A 20155-nucleotide genomic window follows, 5' to 3' on the forward strand; every position below is an offset into this window, starting at 1 on the left:
GGAGTGGGAGGTGAGGGGAAGGCAGGTGGGGGTTTGGAGATGAAGCCTCACGGGAAGTGGAGGGGGGTTTCTGACAAAGCTTCCCTCAGGATATCTTGTGGAAAAGTTTGACTCCTTTTCATGATGTCACTTGAGGAAGCCTCCGTACCTGCCAGCCCGAGAAGTTTGGATCCATTTGGCTTCTCTGGAGAATGCCACTTCCTGGAGTAACAAGTTAGTCCTTCCTAGGTGAAGTAGGACTTGAATCCATTTCCTTCAAGCTTCCTAAAGTGTCCCGTGCTAGTTCTGAACTTGTGCGTCTTGATGAGGAAACTAAGGCCTTTGGTCCTTTTATGTACCTTGAGCCCCGTCTGGCCCAAAGCTGTGCAGACTGAGGGTGCTTGATACGTTTTATCTTTCATAATAAGGAGGCCTGTTAGTTTGCCCAGAGTTCCCACTGCTTCTTGGGAGTTCCTTATGGAGAATGAACTTAGAGCCGTTTGGATGGGTGGATGGGTAGGTGGCTGGCTGTCTGCTTGAGTGGGTTGAGAGTGCTGATCCAGCCTCGGGTGAGTCAGGAGTCTTCCCAGAATGCCACGTTACGTTCGAGAACTTCTCTCCAGCTCGGGGTACAGGCAGCAGGCGGGCCCTGAATCTCATGAGGACCCAGCGAAGTTTCTCACCGTTCCCCTACGGTATCTGCTGGAAGTTCCTCCCTGTTCGGTTGATCTGTTGGGGAACCTTGTCTTAAACGAATATCCCACATGCCAGAGGAATATGGAACAATGAAGGAAGATTGTTTTTAAAGCTTAATTTATATTTAAATTCTCACAGCCTTACCCTTGAGATCTGTGAATTTTTAGCATTTGTGGCTTCAACAGTTCGCATGTGACAGGAGTAATTTATAACCTCCCTGAGTGTAACTTTGATTTTTGGCCTGAGAGGCGGGTTGGCCTCCTAGTCGCTGAGCGGGTGGGTAAGCCTGGCCCACAGCTCTTGGGCACTGCTGTCCAGTGCCCACCCTGCCCGGTGCCCACAGCTCTTGGGCACTGCTTATTCATACATAATGTAATTTCATCCTTACGGTAACTGGGAATTGGGTGTAATTGCTGTAGCTTTACACGTGAGAAAACCGAAGGAATTATATGTCCTGTACGTGCTCATTTTGAAAAGTAGAAGGAAGAAAAAGTCACCCCATCATTCCACCACCAAAACGAACTTTGTGCTAACTTCTTTTGGTGGTGGTGGTGGTGGTTGGGTGGGGGTGGGGGGAGTATTTCCTTTCAGGCTCTTCTTTTTTTTTTTTTTTTTTTTTTTCCACTTAGCATTTTTGCATTATCACGTTCTAGTCACAAAATCCTCATTACGAAAAATAACAGTTAAGAAGCTGCGTAGGCTCTGTTTCTGTTTCCGTGTAGGTATGGTTTCTGGAGGGCCTCCGTGTGGGACTTCTCTTCACAGTTCCTGGGCAGAGCTAACCCAGGAGCGGGAGTGGTCCATTCAGCCAGCATCCCTGGCTCAGGCATTCAGACCCAAGCAGGGCCCTTTGTGTCTAAAGTAGTAGTTGATTGGAGTGCTAATGAATCAATTAGAAAATTACTTGCTGCTGAGATCCTCAGCCAAACGAGGATGTGCAGTCTTAGAAAACCATCCGAAGGCCATACGCCTATAAATCTCTCTTGGCTGTGGCCCTTGTAAATCGCGCTGCAGCCTTTCTTGGACCTGTTAATCACTTGAGAAAAACGGGACCTCTTCTGCCCTGCGAGGGCTGCCTTGCGCTTGGCCCGCTTTTCGAGCGTGTACTCTGGTCCATTCTTCAGTGGTGAGAAAGGGAAGACCAGAGTACCTAGTGACAGCATTTGTAGCTCCCTCTGAAAGAGAACCAACCATTCGGCAGCATGCCCTTCCTTGTTCTTTCTTTTAGCCCTCCCCACAGCCCAGTTGGGAGGTACTGTTATTACCGTGTGCCAGTTTCTGCGGATGGCAGAACTGGAGCTCGGGGAACAGAAACAGCTTGCCCCTCCAGTCACACGGGAACGCAGTGGTTTGGCCTTCGGATCCCCGCGTCTTCCAACTGTCCCTCTGCTGTCCTACCTTTCCACACGGGTGCCCCGAGTCCTAGATCTTAGTGGGTCTTACTAGTCCTAGGTTGGGAGTGGCAGGTAAGGCTCGGCCCTTAGAGGTTAAATGGTAAAGGCGTCCAGGTCAGTACCCTGGGTTTTGGGTTCGATGAGGTGTAATCTGGGGCAGGAGAGTTGGAGTGACGGCCAACAGTCATGGCTGGAGGGACCCCGGGTGGGTGATGGACCAGCAACTTGGGTTGTGAGTTTCAGGGCAGTTGCCAGGGTGCTTGAACCTGAAGTGGAAATGGGTAGAAGGGAGGGAGGTTAAAAAAAAGGGACAGTGTTGTAAGTCCTGACCAAAGTGGGAGCCATCTCTTGAAAAAGACAACCGCAAAAACAATGATTGTGATATGTTTTTCTGGCCCTTCCACACCTGTTTCCTCATTGGCTACCCATCTCGTCTGATGACACCCCCCAGCCCTCAGTGACAACTAAGGTGTCACTAATCCTTTACCCGTTTGCTTCCAGACAAGCCAGCTTGCTTCTCTGAGGCTGAAACCACAGGCGGCTCCCTGCTGGCTTCCTCTTTTAATTTGGTTTCATTTGCCGGGAGCCTGTGGCCCTTTCATTGCCTGGTGGAGGGGCAGAGGAGGGGGGGGGGCAGGATTGTTTATAACCTCAGATTCTGTCCTTTCGTTTAGTGTGTCAGGACCATTTTGATAGCCTTGCATCCAACATTGGGTGCCTTAGGATGTCTGGCAGTTTTGTTCATATGACATTTGAGTGCTAACTGTGTGCCCAGCACACGTGTGCTCAGGTGCTAACCGTGTGCCCAGGTGCTGGGAGGGAATAAATAGCACAGATGATAACTGTGCCTGTCCTTTAGCGCTGACATACTATGGGATGGCATTGCTGTAGACCTTGGGTCTCAAGCTCTGATTTGGAAAATAGGACCCTAATAAATAAGAACTCTGATCTCTTCTTTCACCGTGGCTCTTTTTAATATGCCCAACACTGTGCCAGGCATTCTATATTTGTCGTCATGCTCTGTCCTCAGAAGAGCTTCATTAAGGCAGGTATTGTCGCTCTAAATTTGCAAGTGAGGCCACTGAGAGCACATAGCAGGTGCTCAGTAAATCTTTTTGGCTGGATGTGTGGCATACGGCTTGCAGGCAGTGGAGCTGGGTCTCTAGCCCAGCCGAGGTTCTCAACAAGATAATGTCTCAGGCTGCTTGTCCAGAGCCGTACCTGTCACTTGAGGCCGGCTTCCTTCTGTGGATTTGCTTCAAGTGTGAGCACCAGAGCTTAGGAAGATTATATTACAAGGTCCTGGTGTGGTCTGTAACCAGCTAGATGTGTATCACCATCATCACTGCCCCTGCCGGAGGATTCCTTTGTTTCTGGTGGTTTCATAGAGGTGCAAGTGAGATTTAGCGGCTACTCAACTTTCCCGGCTACCGCTGTCCGTCCCCTGGCTTGCTGCTTGAGGTGCATTGGTGCTGCCATCTGAGCTGTGACTGTAGGAGGGGAGTGAGACTGGGATCCACCTGCCCTTATGCCCCAGGACTCTAGGTGATTCTCCTTAAAGTTAGCAAAGGTGAGGCAACAGGTGCAACCTTTAACCTCATTTGGTCTGCCTGGCCAGCATTTGGCCATCCTATGTTGACTTGATCACACCAAGTTCTAGGTATTGAAAATCCCCAAAAAATAAAGCCCAGCCTCTGGATGGGAGTGGGTTGGCTTTCTCTTTGCAGAAGCTCAAAGTGCAACAGCTGTGTGGGTAGTCAGCAATCTGGGTGTTAACCTGCTTGGCAGGCGGTTGAAGTAAAGTTCCAGGCAGGCGTCAAGTTGGTGGAGGAGAGAGTTACAAGCACGTGGCTGGCCATGGCAGGCAGGGCAGATGAGGTCTACTTTCTTTGCCTCTTGTTTGTGCCCTGGACCTTCAGGATCCTTTGTGAACTTTCTCCTTTTCTCTACCTCTCTCGGCCAACTCTCTTAATTTCCAGCCACCTTCCACCTGCTTCCCTACATCTCTGTATTTCCCAACACCTTGTGCATTGCCTCAGACTCTACTTGGCTGTGCTCAGTTGGCAGGCCAAGGGGTACAGTCCACCACCCAGTAAAGATGACCTTGTGTCACTGTGACCCAGCTGGGGATGGGGACTCTGACCTGTGCCAGAGGATGGTAGAAAGTCAAGAGTGCTTGCACGGATGTCAAGGTGGGTCACGCGACACTGCATGGGCAGCGGTGCAGAGAAGGAGGAATGGGGTGGGTGAGAGCGTAGTTGGTGATTGGAGGGTTGGAAAGATTCAGGATGGATTCGTTTCCCGGACTGCAGTAATAGACTACCACAAACGGGTTGCCTTTAAACAAGAGAAATTTATTATTTCTCAGTTCTGGAGACTTGAAGTTTGAAATCAAGGTGTCGGCAGGGCCGTGTTCCCCCTGAAGGCCCCAGAAGAGGATCTGTTCTGTCTGTGCCTTTCTCTTACCTTCTGGCATTGCTGGCAGCCCTTGGCATTCCTTGGCTTGAATGAGGCTCTGCCTCTGTCGTCACATGGCAGTCTCCCTGTGTGTCCTTTGTGCTGAAATTGCTCTTATTTTACGACACCAGTCATAGGTTAGGTCCCACCCGAATCCACCATGACCTCATCTTACCTTTATTGCATCTTCAAAAGACCTGTTTCCAAATAAGGTCACATTTACAGGTACTGGAGTTAGGACTTGTAGAGGGACACGTTCAACCTACAACACAGGGTGACGGTGCTGACCCTAAATGCAGAGTGTGTTCAACTTCTTGTTTTAAGGGGCCTCAAAGATCCTAATCAATTCTGTAATTTCAGTCAGGTACATTTATGTTAGGAATCTTGTGTGTGCTGTGTTCTGGGCTTGCCCCCCCTTGCACAGGGGTGAGACACTGCCTGGCCTTCACAGTGAGAAGCTTCTATGGAGACCAGGGTTTTTAGAAGAAACTTGGAGGAAAGGTACTTGCAAGTACTTCAGTCATGACCTTAGAAATACAGACGGGCTTTTTCTTCCTGCCCTATTAATTTTGAGGCCACCTGGATCGAGCCAGGATTTACTCTCCCTGCCCTCGGGATGAAGGTGATGGGGAAGGTGGTTGGGAACCTCTGGATATGGAGGTTGTTTAAGTGCCTTAGTTTCTTCCTTGCAAGTGAGAAATGTGCTTCTTGGTGTCTGTTCCAGGAAGGCTTGGAGCTGTGTTATTGGAAGAGCAAAACACTGTAATGTCATTAGAGATTTTTTTTTAAAAATAGGGGCTTCTGTATTTTGTTGTGGATAAACATGAAGCCAGGTGGGTAGTGTCTAATGGATTGGGCCAGCCCTTTTTCATCCTTCCCAGAAGTTTCCTGTAGGAGCAGAGAGACCTGAGATCAGTCTGCTCGCCACGCATGAGAATTCTTCCCACGACTTTACAGTCTCCCTGTCTGAGAAGGATTTCCACACAGATGACAAGAGTGGAGCAAAAAGCATTTGTAGCTATTGTGTTGGTGAAAACCAATGTAATGTAAATAGGAAGTCAGGATTATATGTATCCTCAAAATGCTGCGACTGAAAACCACACACGCCAGATGAAATTTACAACCACGCGCCTGTAGGCTTCAGAGCGCTGTCTGCAGGCGTCAAGGGCTTACGCAGCGGGCGGACTTTGTTCTCTCTGCCATCCCTCCTCTCTGTCGCCTCCCCCCCCCCAAAAAAAAAGAAAAGAAAATTAATTAGGCATTTCCTCCAATGATTTCACCTCTTACAAGGCCTTCACCCCTCTGAAGATACAGAACATGTTGAGTCCAGAAGATTCACCACCCTTTCTGTCAGTCGTTACAGAGAGGACAGTGGTACATCCCTAAATGACCAAACCACAAGGGATCCAAGGAAGTATTGTGGACATACTTTAATCTCCTCACTCTGTCTCCAGAATGATAGCTTTCCTGGGAGTGGCCTTGGATCACCCATTCCCAGAGGGGGCCTTCAAGAGTCTACTTTTGCAGAAGTACAAATATTCATTATGCTGAGACTGATCATGTGCTTTACACAGGTAGTTTTGTGAGTAGATTAGTTTCATGTCTTATTTCCAAGCAGTGTCGTGGATGACAGAGACAGAACTCTGGCACTTCTGCTATCCAAAAAATTAATATTGTTAATACCCTGATTTCTGTTTTGTTGGTATGACTTAGTTTCTAAACATGTCCCTTGCCCATAGGAGGTCAAGGGCAGTGGGATAATAGCAGTCCACATTGCTGATTGAGCCCAGCCATCCAGCCGTAGGTGCCTCCTGGCTACCGCACCCTCCTCACCTGTGCTTCCCCAGCTGCCTGGTGCCTGGCTCTGTGCTGCCGTCTCCCTTCTTCCCCTCTGGTTTTCTCAGAGCCTTTGGGAACCCAGACCACCTGCCTCGGTTTGCCAAGTTGCACGTCCTCTTAGATTCTAGAACCCGTGTAGTGTGTGGTTTCCCTTCCAGGAGGCTTGCCCACACAGTTAACTGCCTGTGGCACTCCTTCCTCCAGCGAGAGCTCTTTGAAACTGATGTTCCCAAGAACCGATTTCTTCTTGGGGAGAGGGGAATGGGGTATGATCCTTGCTCCAAATCCTACTGGTGTCCAGAACTGCTCTGCCAGGGAGAACCTCGTGTATGTCCAGTATGGAGCACGGCTTTAACCTTCACGGGCCCACATATCCCCGCGAGGCTGAGGAGATCGCCGTCCTATCCAAACACTGCACATTCACATGTACAAATAACTATGCGTTATAAGTCCAGGGGTTTGTAGGCCCTTTGTGTAGCCCTTCAGAGAGAGACCTGCCCCTCTGCCACTGAGTGTCCCCAGTGGCCTTGTGGTATCCATTTTGTCTCCTGTAGGGTGGGAGCAGTGATAGCTACCTGATGGTCCTGCTGTGGTGATGGTGACTTCAGTTGTTAATAGCGCACCTTAAGTTGTTCACCCACTCCTCACCATGACCCAGCGAGGGCAACGTGCTGCCAGCTGCATTTCACAGATGAGAAAACTTAAGCTCAGACAGGTGAAATGATGAGCCCAGGGTCATGGAGTTTAGGAAGGGTCAGGATTGCAACTCAAGCAGTGTGGCTTTAGAGCCCCTGCCAAACACCTGATCTGCAGCAAAGGAATGCAGTAGGTGCTCAATAAACGGTAATAACAATACTAAAAGCCACAGGGGGGTAGGGCACAGCTAACCTGTTGGTTGTGGGGCTTCCCCTCCCCTACAGGTCTCCACCTGTCCTAAGTATCTCCTTGTGCAGGAGCGGGGCTCCAGACCTTGCGGGTGGGTGGAGGCGAGCACAGATCCGCCACTCCTGGGAAATGTGTAAAATCCTGTTCCTGAAAACCGGCCGGGTTCTCAAAGTGTCCCGGCTGGCGTGTTTTGCTAGTCACGAAACATGATCCATACGCTGTATTTTAGGACTTCCCATCTGTCGGCAGGCAGGCATCATCGGGAGGGTTTTCACTTGAGGGAGCTCCAAGCAGCTCACCAGTGGGGGAGGGGAGGTGGGCTAGGACGGTCTGTGACAGCAGGGAGGCACAGCCTGCCTGCTTGGGGGACCTGAGAGACAGGATGGGGGGGTCCTTGGAGTGTCCTGCTCAGCAGCATACCGCATCCCTTTCCCCATGACTTCCCTCAGTTTTTAGGTGGATTCCCACGTTTTAGTTCAGCAAAACAGAGAGAGAAGGTGAAGTCGCCAGGATTTCAAGGCAGCGCTGACACTGGAACTTAGAAGTCTTTAGACTGTTGTCCTCTCCCTTCCTTGAGTCTCTGTTTCCTGGGTCGTAGCTGTGCGGGTGGTGCAGGGGCAGGGTGTGGGAGACCTGGCTTGGAAGCTGGAGGAGTGAGGGCAGGGAGGGGAGGCCTGGCGCCCCCACCCTGCCGGTGGAGGCGGAGCGCGGAGAGGGCTGAGAGGGCTATCGATCCACCCATCTCCTCTGAGGGAGGGCCGCAGCACATTCGAGGCTTTCTTTTTAAAAATGCATTAACTTGACCGTAAGCAGGCCCCAGTTTCAAAATAAATAAATAAAAATAAGGCAAGCAAAACAAGTGGGAGTGGGAGGCAGGGAACCTTAGAAAAACTAAAAGTGTGCTTGAGGAGGGTCCTTCTTGACGGAGGTGTGCCAGCTACAGGCCAGGATGCGGGGCCTGGATTCTGAACCAACGTTGTCCTGCTGTACTGTGCCCAGGTTATCTACATTTCCCTGGCTCAGCTGTGCAGGGAAACTTTACCTAAAACCAGAGGTTCCAGAAAACCCCTCTGGGGGTGGGGGAGGGTGGAGGGGGCCTCACATGGAGTGTGGTGGTAATCCATATATGAAAACCTGCCTTGCCAGCCCCAGTTTGGGGCACTTTGGTCTCTTTTTTTCTCCCTCAAGCCGCACTGGTTTTCTCTTCGTTTCCCCCCAAGTGCCTTTGCACAGGCCCTTCTCTGCCTAGAAGGTGTGTCCCTCCCTTGCTTTAACCCCCCTGCCCCCTTCTCCAGGTTAGCACCTGCCCCAAGGGCACTTCCTGATTCTCTGTCGGTCAGGCCTCCTGGTATAGACCCCCAAGGCTCTCAGTACTTCTCTTTTGTAGTTCTGACCACAAGCATAATAAAAGAATTAACTTTTACAGCATTTAGCAATTAAGCTTGGGGAAGGCGGGGACTGGTCTGTCCTGTTTGCTAAATATTCATTGTCCAGCACAGCACTCTAAAAGGAGTAGTAAATCCTTGTGGAATGGATAGAGGGTAGCTCAGGGTCTATTCTCTTTGGCCCATGGATGCATTTTGGGTGAGGGTGGAGGGAATAAACATTTGAGATCAGAATTCACTGCGAGTTCCTAATGTTTCTAGAGGCATGGGCCCACTTTGAGGTCAGGATATGGTTTCGGAATGGAGCTCCTAACACTTGAAACAGGGAGACTTCTGCCTGCAGCCCCATAGGCCAAGGTACACAGCATCCAGATCTGGCCTGTTTGGAAGGCTGTCCCGGTGAACCCGTTTCCTTAGTGGGTGGAAAGACACGGAGCCCAGAGAACAGAAAGGACTTGGCCAAGACCACACGGCAGAGCCTTTGAACACCTTAGTTTAATAGTTAAAACACAGTTACTCAGGTGCCAAGTGCCTAGTGCGCAGGCATTGTTTCCTTTGCTCCCTGTAGTGGCTCTGTTGGGGAGGCACCACGTGTGGAAGAGGAAGTGGAGACTCCGTGAACTTGGTTGCTTGTTTCAGAACACAGCAGAGGTGGCACCAGAACTCTGGTCTTTCTGATTGCACATCCCCTTGCCTCCCAGCAAGGGGAGGGGGACTGGTGACGGCCCAGTTCTCAGATTGGCTCCAGTGCAGACCCTGCCTGCTGCCATAGCCAGTGGAGGCTTAGCGACTTACAGGAGCCTCCATTGCTTCCAGCCATCTGTGCTGGGGGGACTGGTGGCTCACAGGGACCACCTTTCTCCCCCACTGGGTGTCACCTGTGTTTGTGTTCTCCCTCTTCACCTCTGCAAGAGCTGCAGAAATTTCTCTCCCCCGGGCCTCCCGGAGAGAGGGACGGAGGGTGATGAGGCAGAATTTGCACCATTCTGGGAGTAACTTTCCATCATTTGTGGCTAAAAATAAAACGTGCGCTTGCTCCTCACTGCCTGTGGGCTTTCTTTTGGGGTTTCAGTGGGAGCCGCTTGCCCCTCTGTTTCCCCCTCCTAGCTGCCCCTCAGCAGGCGTGGGGCCGCCCACAGTTTTGGGGACGGGTGGGGAGGATGGGTGAGGGGGATTTGAGGCTGCTCACCCTCCCTGAGAACAGAGCCCACAGGGCCTCCGTGAGGAAGTGCCTCTGCTTCTCTGCAGCAGCAAACAGCCGTGCCGGTGGGCTGGTGCCCCGGCATGCATGGGGACGCCAACTCCCTTTGCAAATATTACTGCCGCTGAAAAGAGACAAGCCCCTTTAGAGGGCTTTCTTTGTGCAGCCTGCTTCTTTCCGATAATCTGGAATGCACAGAGGCAGGAGAGATAAATTAATTTGTTCAATTAATTTTGTAAATATTGACTGAGCAGAAGTTTTACACGAGTCACATGTTAGGGACCCGAGGGCTAACCAAAACACAACAGGACACAGTTCCTTCCGTGAAGGTGCTTATCCTCTAGGTAGGGGGAGAAAGAGGGAAGCCTTAAGATAGCCCTGGAGCAGGCAAGCCATGGGGGTCCTGCTGCGCACAGCACCCTCCCTTCCAGAATTCAGTTGCAGTGTCTGCCTGAACGGGGAGCTAAATGCCAAACCGGACATTTTGCCTTTCCCTCTTTTTTTTTTTTTTTTTTTTTCAACGTTTATTTATTTTTGGGACAGAGAGAGACAGAGCATGAACGGGGGAGGGGCAGAGAGAGAGGGAGACACAGAATCGGAAACAGGCTCCAGGCTCTGAGCCGTCAGCACAGAGCCCGACGCGGGGCTTGAACTCACGGACCGCGAGATCGTGACCTGGCTGAAGTCGGACGCTTAACCGACTGCGCCACCCAGGCGCCCCAGCCTTTCCCTCTTTTTAAGGCACTTTAATTCCTCTCTCCCCCAGCGACACATACATACGTACATACGAACATACATAAAATCGAGTACTTACTATGTGCTAGCGCTGGGCACTCTGCTAAGTACCTTACTTGGCATTTATGTCCCTGGACTCATAGTGACCCTGGGAAGTGATTTTTGCTCTCATCCTTATTTTGCAGTTGATGAAATGGAGGCCCAGAAAGGTTAATTAACTTTCCCGAGATCCCACAGCAAAAATGTTGCAAAGCTTGGATTCAGCTGTGGGCAGATTAATTCCAGAGCTCACTCTCTGCACTGCTAGCTGTATAGACATGTCTACACTGGGCATGTGGCTGTTAAGCACCCACTATTGGCCCAGCATGAATTATCCTAACGGTGCTTTCTCTTTAAAAAAAATCTCCACTATGCTTTCCATTTGATCTTTAATGTTCTTGTAGCAACCCTGTGGGAGAAGAATCGCACCCCCAGTCCCCAATTTCCCTTAAAAAAAAACCAAAAAACAACAAGGTCTCTGTAGAGGGTACCATACTTTAGAGACTGGTATTAAACCCTCTAGAGCCTGTGGGAGAGTGAAAGTCTCTGGAAGCATTCTGCAAACTGTAAAGTGCCCCATGAAATGAAGGGCATGGGAGAAAAGGTGCCTCCACGCGGAAGACTCACTGGTACCCCAGACCTTACGCATCACAATAGGGGATTTCTCGCACTGTTGTCACGGTGTGGTTTCAGGTACCTGTGAAAAATTATGGTAATTAAAATGTAATTTGGAATCCCCTGTTGGCTCACAGCAGCTGGTCCAGATGTAGGAGGCTGGGGCTGTCCGTGCTGGAACAAGCTAAGGCTTGTTAGGGGTGTCACTTTGTCCTGCCCTTTGTGTTGCTGAGGAGAAGGGTGGGGGCAAGAGATACAGCAGCTATTTTTATATCGTTCACGTCATGTTCAGCATTACTGGATGTTTGTGGTTGGGTCCCTGTTTAGCCTCAGCCGGGAAGAGAGAACTCCCTTTGCTGCCTTGGTCTGTATGGAAATTCAAGCTCATACCCCTTGGGTTTATATATTTGTCTAAAGCAGAGGGACCTAAAGTGACCGTACAGTTCCCCTGGATAGGTCAGAGTTGTCTTATTATCAGGGCTTAGATTTTCCAGGGCTCTTCAGACGCAAGGAACCAGGTCCCCATCCACTCCCTCATCCACTCCCTTATTGTATTCAACAGATGGGTTTTCAGTTTGAGATACATGCCAGATCTTTTCCCAGGTACTTGCAAAGTGACGTTGACCTTTGAACAGTGCAGGGGTTAAAGGCGCTGGGCAGCCCCTACCCAATGGAAAATCCATGTGTAACTTTTGACTCCCCCCAAACTTAACTACTCATAGCTTATTACTGTTGACTGGACGCCTAATAGGTAGCATGAACAGTTGATTAATGCGTGTTTTGTATGTTATGTGTATTATATACTGTACTTTATAATAAAGTGAGCTAAGAAAAGGGAATGTTACTAAGAAAAACCATAAGGAAGAGAAAATATATTTATGGTACTGTGCTGTAAGAAATCTATGTAATAAGTGGACCTGTGCAGTTCAAACCCGTGCTGTTGAAGGGTCAGCTGTATTACCCCTCAAGGATTTCATGGTCTAGTTGGGGAAATGGAAAGGAAACCCTGAATTTGGCCTATGCAAGCCACACATATATGTTGGGCTTTATTGTAGGTACTGCATTGTCTTAGAAGGGGCCCAGGCGTGGGAACATGGAAGAGGGGCACTGGGATCAGGGGATGTTGGAGGCAGCTTCCTGGAGGATGCATTTGAGTTGTAGGAGTTGACTTAATGAATCGGGGGACAAGAGGTTCCAAGTATGTATTTTGGTTTTATTTGCCACAGGGCTTCATTTGTATACATACATGATATTATGAGTAGTTATAGTCATTGTATCTTATTTTATTACCCAGTTGAGGTCCTGGGATTTTATTTTTATACCCAAAGGGCGCGCGGTCTTTGAAAAGTTTGAGAAAAAAATGCCGTGTGTCAGCCAAGCCCTTGTTGCTTCAGAGGTCAGAGATGGGAGGTCAGCCACACAAAGCCTGCCCTTGAAGTCTCTGCCTCTCCGGGCCTCTTGGCACTTCCGGCACCTCTTCCTGCTAAAAGGGCAGACCAGAGTGGGTTATTGCATAGAAGGCGTTAAAACAAATGGTTCCCCAAAGTCTGCGCCCCGGCGTGTGCACCAAGCCCGAGCGTGTGTCATGCGATCGGGCATCTGGTCTACCTGCGTATCCTGCTGATTGAGGCATGTGGCCTGGGGGTGACAAGGCTGCTGGTGATCCCTCCGTGAAGACCGACTGTGGGATCTGTTGGAGAATGGAAGTATACAGAGCAGAGCACTTAGCTGGAGGCAGCCCGGCATGTCAGGGCTACTTCAGAGCAGGGGCTCACATCTAGACCTTGCAAGAGTACTGGTTCCTTGTCCTTTCCGCTTCCACTGTTTATATGCGTTCAAGTGTGTGACGTAGTTTCTGCCAACCGAGCATCCAGCAGAGCCTCTCTACCACCACGCCCTGGGAGGGGTGTTGAGGAGGCCAGTGAATACAGTGCAGTCCTGCCCCTGGGGTAGCTGACGGTTCTGCGTGGTCCTCCTGCAGATGGCCAAGGGGCCTGACACGACATCTGGCTTCTGGGGACCCTCTGCAGATAGCTGGAGTGTCTCGGAGTGTCCCCACCATCCTTGCGAACCACATGCTGACACTGCAGCATGCCAGCCCTGTCCTTGGTGTGGGATTATTTGCAGTTAGCATTCCAAATGTCAAGTTCCCCTTGACTTGATCTGAGCAGACGAAACAAAATGGCAGACAGATTAGAAGGGGCTTGAGAAGCCTTTTCGGATTTGAAAACCTTCCTTTGTTGACTTTGAGAAGCTGCTGAACCAGGCCAGTCTGCAGAGGCAGGGACATCTGCCAGGTGCCCATGGGCTCTCTGGGCTTGGGAGGCTCTGGCTGGTGCTGGCTTTTTTCCTCCAGGTGCCTGGCAGCTGGGGTGCCCACTGAGCTTGGGCAGGAGTTGAATCCAGTTCCTTCTTGTTAGTGCCCCCAGAGCAGGAGGGGAGGTGAGGAGCTGGGGCCTCTGAGGGCTTTAGGGCAGGTTTGGGTGGGTCCCCGAAGACAGGGGGCCATGTCAGGCAATATCTGTTTAATCTAGACTTGTATTTGCCTGCCTGCTGCGAAGACCCAGTAGGTAAAAGGGAACTCGATGGCTTACCGTATTGCAGTTCCTCTGAATGTCTGGGGAAAGGTTTAAATAGTGCTCACCAAAGATGCGGACGTTCCTGGCTAGAACCCGGGTATCATTGCTAGAAGAACCTTAGGGATGGTCCCCTTCATTCCCTCCCTTCTGCAGTTGTGGTAGCTGAAGCTCAGAAAGGTTAAGTAATCTGCACAAAGCCACACAGGAAGCAGTGGGGCTGGAATTTGAGTAGTCTGTCCGGCTCTAGCGCTCGTAATTGTCCCATGATGTCACATTGGCTCTTGCTCCCAGTCCTCCCTTCTCTGAGACTCATTTGTCCTGCCCTTCCCCCAACTGCTTCCTTTTCCTGCCTGCATTCCCCAGGAATCCCTCTGCGGGTGCTGCTTCATCCAGCTTGGGAGAAGTACGAAGAACTGGAGGGCTGAGTGAGAACCCAGCCCCCAGCCGCTTCCCTACCACCTTCCAGGGTACAGAGTGCTTGTCCTACAGGATTGTGCATGTATTCTTGTCTGCTGAGGACAGGCCAAGATGAGTTTCCCTCCTCGTTGGGCCATTCAGGGTACCAGAAAGGGTTTGTGGAATTGCTATGTCTGACCTCAGGGGAGATAGACTTTATGCGCGAGGCTCTGCAGACTGTGGCCGGGTAAGTTTTAAGTCTGGCCGGACACCTGATCTTAAACCCTATCCTTAAATCTGCCTCGGTGCCCTGCAGCCACTGTAGGACAGATTGCATAAAGTTTCTCTTGCCTAAAGGCTTTTGACAATGGCCCGCAGTCTCTGGACCCAGAGACTAAGAGGTAGTTTTCGCTTTTCTCTCCTTTTCTTTGCACACTTACGCACAAATGCCTTTTGTCCCCAGGAAATGCAGCTTTCTCAATCCCCATCCTGGAAATATCAGCGGAATGTAATAAATCTGATTTGTGTTTATGTTGAAGAAATGAAACACATTTCTGGGGAGGAATGCGGTGGAGGCCTTGAGAAGGGGCTGTGTGAAAGCGTGGTACTCCCCCTCCTTCCTGATAGGACTCTGGTAATAAGAGCTGTCTCCTGTGTTCTGCTGTTGGGCAAACAGAAGGCAGAGCTGGCCAGGGCCCCTCACAGCTGCGGCTGTCACCTTCTCAGTTCCGAGAGTCCGGCTTCTCTGGACCCTGTACCTTCTCGGGGATTGCAGTTCTTCTGGGGACAGCGCCCCCGTGCTGGTTGAGTCAGAGCTGATTAGCGAATCCTCCCCGTTCTCATTCCAGGTTGAAAACAACAGGATGAAATTTAATAGGCATAAATGTAAAGTCCTGTATGTGGGTTCAAAAAAAAAAAAAAATCAACTTCACAGGCACAGGACAGGGAAGCTTCATGTGAACAAGCGAGCGAGAAAGTGACCCTTGGCTGTACCTGACAGTTGGTTCTGCGGGCCAGTGGTTGGCCGTCAATGAAAGAGAGTAATGCAGGCTCACTGAACAAGGATCACGTCCAAAAGGAGGATGATGATGATGTTGTTAATGACTTGTAATAGTAGCTAGTGCTTCACATGCATTATCATTGCACCCTTAAAGTCATCCTTTGAGGTAGGGCAGAGGATCCCCTGTTTTGGGAAGAGGCAACCCAGGCTTGGGAGACTAAGTTACTTGCCCAGCGTCACACTGCAAGGAGGTGGAACCCAGAGCCTGTGCTACCTGGAGCGAACTAGAGGGTCAGCAGATGGCAGAGATTCTGAATGAAGAAATGCTGAAGGAGGGGCGCCTCGGTGGCTTAGTCGGTTGTGTGTCAGACCTCGGCTCAGGTCATGATGTCACAGTTCGTGAGTTCAAGCCTCGCATCTGTGCTGACAGCACAGAGCCCGCTTTGGATCCTCTGTCTCTCTCCCTCTCTGCCCCGCACCCACTAGTTCTCTCCCCACCCCCCTCAAAAGTAAAGGGTAATAAAAAATATATATGTTATATATATTATATACGTTATATGTTTTATACATTACATATGTTATATATTACATATATATTTTATATATATATATATAAATATATATATGTTATATACACATGAGAAAGAAATACCAAAGGAAATACTAGCGGTTAGCTTGAAGGCAGTTTTAATGATGCTTGACTTTTGTTCAGTCCCCACTGTGTGCCAGGCACCACGCTGAAGAATTTATACGTATCAACTCCGTTACTGCTCTGTTTTATAGATCAGGAAACTGAGGCACAGAGAGGTTAAGTAAGTTGCCCAAAATGACGTAGCTTGTGAGTGGCAGATACAGAATTCAAACCCTGATGATCTGGCTTGGAGGTGTTGCTGTCTAGGCCTCGCAGCCTTGGAGAGAACCAGACTGGCCAGCGTGGGGGCGGTGGGTGGGGAAGGAGCCGGCTGTGCTCTTTGTTCTTTGAGGCAGCCTGTCTGCAGGACGCCCTTGTGTTTGGATCCAGGGCAGAACCACAGCCTGCGGGTGGATGTATAAATAGGCGAGGCTTCTGCTCTCCCGAATCTGGACACCAGGTGGTCACGGAATAGGCCCCTTGAGGGAGGTAGTGAGCTCCCCACTGCCGGGTGACTGCCCACCCCTCAGGGATGCCCAAAGAGGCGGAGGGCTGAGGGGACCACCTGTGCGGGCCACGAGAGTTCCCCGGGGCCCCTCCGTGTAGCTGGCTGGCTCCCAGTCCTTTGTTGAGGACAAGCCCAGCTTTCCTGGCACATCCCCCACCCCCAGGCAGTGGCATGTCCCCGTGGACCACTAGAGGGGAAGTGACCGGGTGTCCGCCGGGTCCAGCCTGCCCTATTAGGAAGCCCGGGCTGTCAAGCCGGGCAGAACTGCTGACGGAGGCACTGGGAACAATGCTGCGTGGGAGGAGGCGTGTGCGTGTGTTTGCTCGCCTCCTGACCCGAGTGCCAGCAGTGACACATTTTATTTGTCCCCTCTGGTCCCCTGTGGGCATTCAGCCTGACTCTCTGATAGATCTGACTCCCACTTGGGCCCCCTGTCCTGCTGTAGCTTTGGCTATAGGGCAGGGGAGCCAGTCAGCAGGCTCTGGTCCCTCCTGATGCCAGGGCTTACCTGGCCTCCTCAGAGTTCTTACCAAGGAACCCCGGGAGCCCGTCACCTCCTTGTCTCAGGCACGGAGAGGCGAAGTGACTTATCGGAGGCCATGTAACCAGCACGCACGGCAGAAGGCACAGTCAGGCCCTGGAAACTGGAAATGGGAGTGAAGGGGCCTTCGAGATCATCTTGTCCAGCCCTTTCATTGTACGAATGAGGAAACAGGGCCCACAGCTGCACCTTGACCTGGCCGAGGCACGGCTGGTTGTCAGTGGCAGAGCCGGGACTAGAACCCAGGTCTCCTGGCTCCAAATTCTCGGTCCTCTCCCTTCTGCAGCCCCCTCCTCCACTTTGGGTTTCCTCACATCTCAGTTCTGCTGCTGCTTCCCCTGCAGGGCTGACTGATGCAGTGGTTGTGGCTCCCACCCAGGCTTCCCTTCCCATACTGCCGCTGTCGCCTTCCTTGGCCGCCAGTGTCTGATTATCCCCGTTGTCACTTCCTTTGCCTCCCAGGACTGGTAGCAGCAGCTGGTTTACAAGAACTTAGCTGAGTGGAAGGAGCGCGGGCTTAGCTAGGCAGCTTTGGGATCCAGTCACAGCTCTTCTTCCACTTGTGAGATGTGTGACCTTGGGCAAGTTGCTTAACCTTTCTGAGCCCTGGTTTCTCATCTGGGAGATCAGATGATTTGGACCTTCCAGCCCTGCAGGTCTGTGAAAAATGATTTTCAAGAGAGTGAGTGAGACCCACGCGGACCTGTGGTTGGAGGCTCTTGGGAAGGGCAAGGTGGCGTGGGCTGGTGGGAAAGGCCTGTGTTGGGGGGTATAGGGCATGCATGTGTTTAGAGTTCTGGCTTCATCAGAGGTCTGGTGCCCTGGTTGGGTGCTGGTGGGCACTTGGGGCAAGGGACCCCACCGTCCTTGGCCCCTTCTCTGCCAGTTCTTCCTCTTTCTTTGCACCCATGCTGTGGGTGACACTGCTTGTCCTTGGTGGCGGCTGCCCAGGGTAGAGAGGTTCCTGGTAGAGGGTTGGCCAGCTGATTGGCATGGCCTTGGGGCAGGCATGACAGCCAGGCACAGGTAGGAGCCAGATCTTGTGACCTCTCCCCTGCATTGGATGCCACCGGATTTTGTCGTGGGAGGAATGCCAGCCCTCTTATTAGGCCCGAGGGACCCTCTACTCCATGTGAGACCACATGTGTGAGATGGAGGGAGGGGAGTTAGAGTTAAACCAGGAGCCCCTGGCCTCTTGTGACTGCTCAGTCCTATAGTCCTGTCAGCTGTTTACACGATTTTCGTTTTTCGGCTTTTGCCTTGGCTGTGAAATTGCACTGTTTTCTGAACTAATCCTGTTTCGTGTAACCCAAATCCAAGTATCTGGATGTGAAGGGCAAGCTTTTTTTCCCCTCTTCCTTAACAAAGGCTGTCCTAGGCGGTAGCATCTGGAAATGATTCAGCATCTGGTCTAAGTATTGTGTACATGCATGGACACACTTCCATGGTATAATGTGCCCTCACCCAGATCATATGCCTTTGTCTGTCCAGCCAGGCACATACCTGTGCTTCTTTCTGTATAGGCGACTTTACGTACAGAGGTCATCTTATTGGGACATATGCTTAGGTGCGAACACACGTATGAAGGTTTATTTCTACTTAGAATGAGGAAATATTCAAAGGCTTGATGTATAGAAAAGCATTTGCACTGATGGATGTTGATGTATTTTTCTTCGCAAAGTTTAATAAACCATTTAACAGTGCCTTCAGTGACTGTAATTAGCTGATTCTTCATTGTTCCCAAGCTCTGCCTTAGCAGGCATCCCAGGACCCCGTCCCCACTGCTAGTATGGCGATTCCCCACACAGAGTTGGGTGCTCTGGAGAGGCGGCACAGTTCAAGGTGAGGTGCGTTGGCCCTCTGTTAATGGTGTGCCTTTGCCCTCTCGTATTGCTATGGGTGGGAGCCTGTCCTGGGTGATTTCTGAGCTGGTTGTGTCCTTCACATTTAGGCTTGGGGGGTGGAATGCTTTGATGGCACAAGGTTGGGGCCTTCGGTTATGTTGACATCTGATCTGTGTCAGCAGATAGAACTTGTATCCTCACCATGGGCGTGACGGGCAGAGGGCATTGAGTACCTCTGTTCACTCTAGTGGACGATGACCAGGGAGCGGTGAGATGACCTGTAATGGTGGAGAGGATGTTCCTTGGGAAAAAGGAAGGGGGTCAGCCTTGCCTCTCCCTCTTCACCTCAAGAGACTGCTGGTAGGCTGATGGCTGGTAACATCTTAGACTCAATTCTGGGAAGAATTGGGTAACCACCAGGGTCAATGACACAGGGACAGATGGGTGGTCTGGGAGGAGGCACGTGGAGAGCTGTGCTGGATGACCCCCCGGGGGGGGGTGCATTATTAACTCCCCTTTGAACTGCAGGGGAAGGTGGGGCTGTAAGGTAAGGTGGGGTTGGTAACCTCTCCCTCGCGGTCACCACCAATCCTCACTCGCCTGGCACCATTGCTTGGGGCAACCCTCCCTCCGTGGTGGCCGCAGTTTATTGATTGTTGTTCTTTTCCGTTGACAGTGGAGTTTGGCCCAGGTCTCCCTCTGGCTCAGGTGTGATGGAGAGCCCACCAATGACAACCCTTGAGAGCAGTTTCCTGTAGGTCGTCACGTCTGCCCTCTTTACTTTGGGGGCTGCCTGCAGCGAGGGATTGATGCAGGTCTCTTTTCTCCTTTGGTTCAGAGTTCTGGTATGTGTGCATTAGGGACCATATGATATCTGAACTGGGATACTTTTATAACCAGGCCGTGCTGTGTATGCATCAGTGTGCTGGCAGTGGGTGTAAACCCGGTCGTTTGGGAAGTTCCTTAGTGTATGTTGAAGGCTCTCCCCTAGCTTATGCGACATTTGACCAAAATCCACCCAAAAAGTAATGCAGGCGTCCTCTCCCTTGCCTGCCCAGCCCTACAGCCTCATGTGAACGGTGAGGTGAGGAGGACAGCCACCAAGGCCATCGCCTTCCCTGGTCCTGAGGGAGGTGAAGCTGGGGCAGCTGTTTGGTGTAGCACATTGCTGCCATGGCATCCAGATTCCTAAGAAGCAGGGTCGGGGCGGTGGGGATGAGGGGCTCCCTGCTTGGGACTGTGCCTTGGAACAGTTGACGGGGAGCTGGATCCCTGAATTCAGTCTGGAAAAATGTTTCTGGTGAGCCCTTGCAGTGCCTGTGGCCTGCTGGAGGTGAGTTCGGCTCCCCTGCATGGGGCCTGGGCTAAGCCTGGGGGCCCGGGTCGGAGGCAGGGGCTCTGACAATGGACCGAGCGTGGTTGTGAGCTCCA

At 51.2% G+C, this 20155-nt stretch overlaps 1 protein-coding gene across 7 annotated transcripts in view; it reads left to right on the forward strand.

Annotated features, from left to right (window-relative positions):
- The window catches only part of SSBP3 (single stranded DNA binding protein 3), a 164064-nt gene that overhangs the window by 53857 nt on the left and 90052 nt on the right, over positions 1-20155 (forward strand). Inside the window, exon 1 of one of the 7 annotated variants that reach the window (XM_047082955.1) lies at positions 14376-14447. The exons of 3 other annotated variants lie outside the window; for them this stretch is intronic. In XM_047082955.1, the coding sequence (XP_046938911.1) occupies positions 14391-14447 (57 nt within the window). In that variant the 5' untranslated portion in view covers positions 14376-14390. Of the gene's footprint in view, positions 1-14375; positions 14448-17367; positions 17563-18982; positions 19085-20155 lie in introns of those variants that run through there. 3 more of the 7 variants (XM_047082956.1, XM_047082958.1, XM_047082954.1) reach the window with 3 other exon arrangements.

This window comes from Lynx rufus, unplaced genomic scaffold, assembly GCF_022079265.1.
Source record: "Lynx rufus isolate CCGP_SWC_20201006 ecotype Redwood Valley unplaced genomic scaffold, mLynRuf1.p SCAF_2, whole genome shotgun sequence".
Classification (NCBI taxonomy): domain Eukaryota; kingdom Metazoa; phylum Chordata; class Mammalia; order Carnivora; family Felidae; genus Lynx; species Lynx rufus.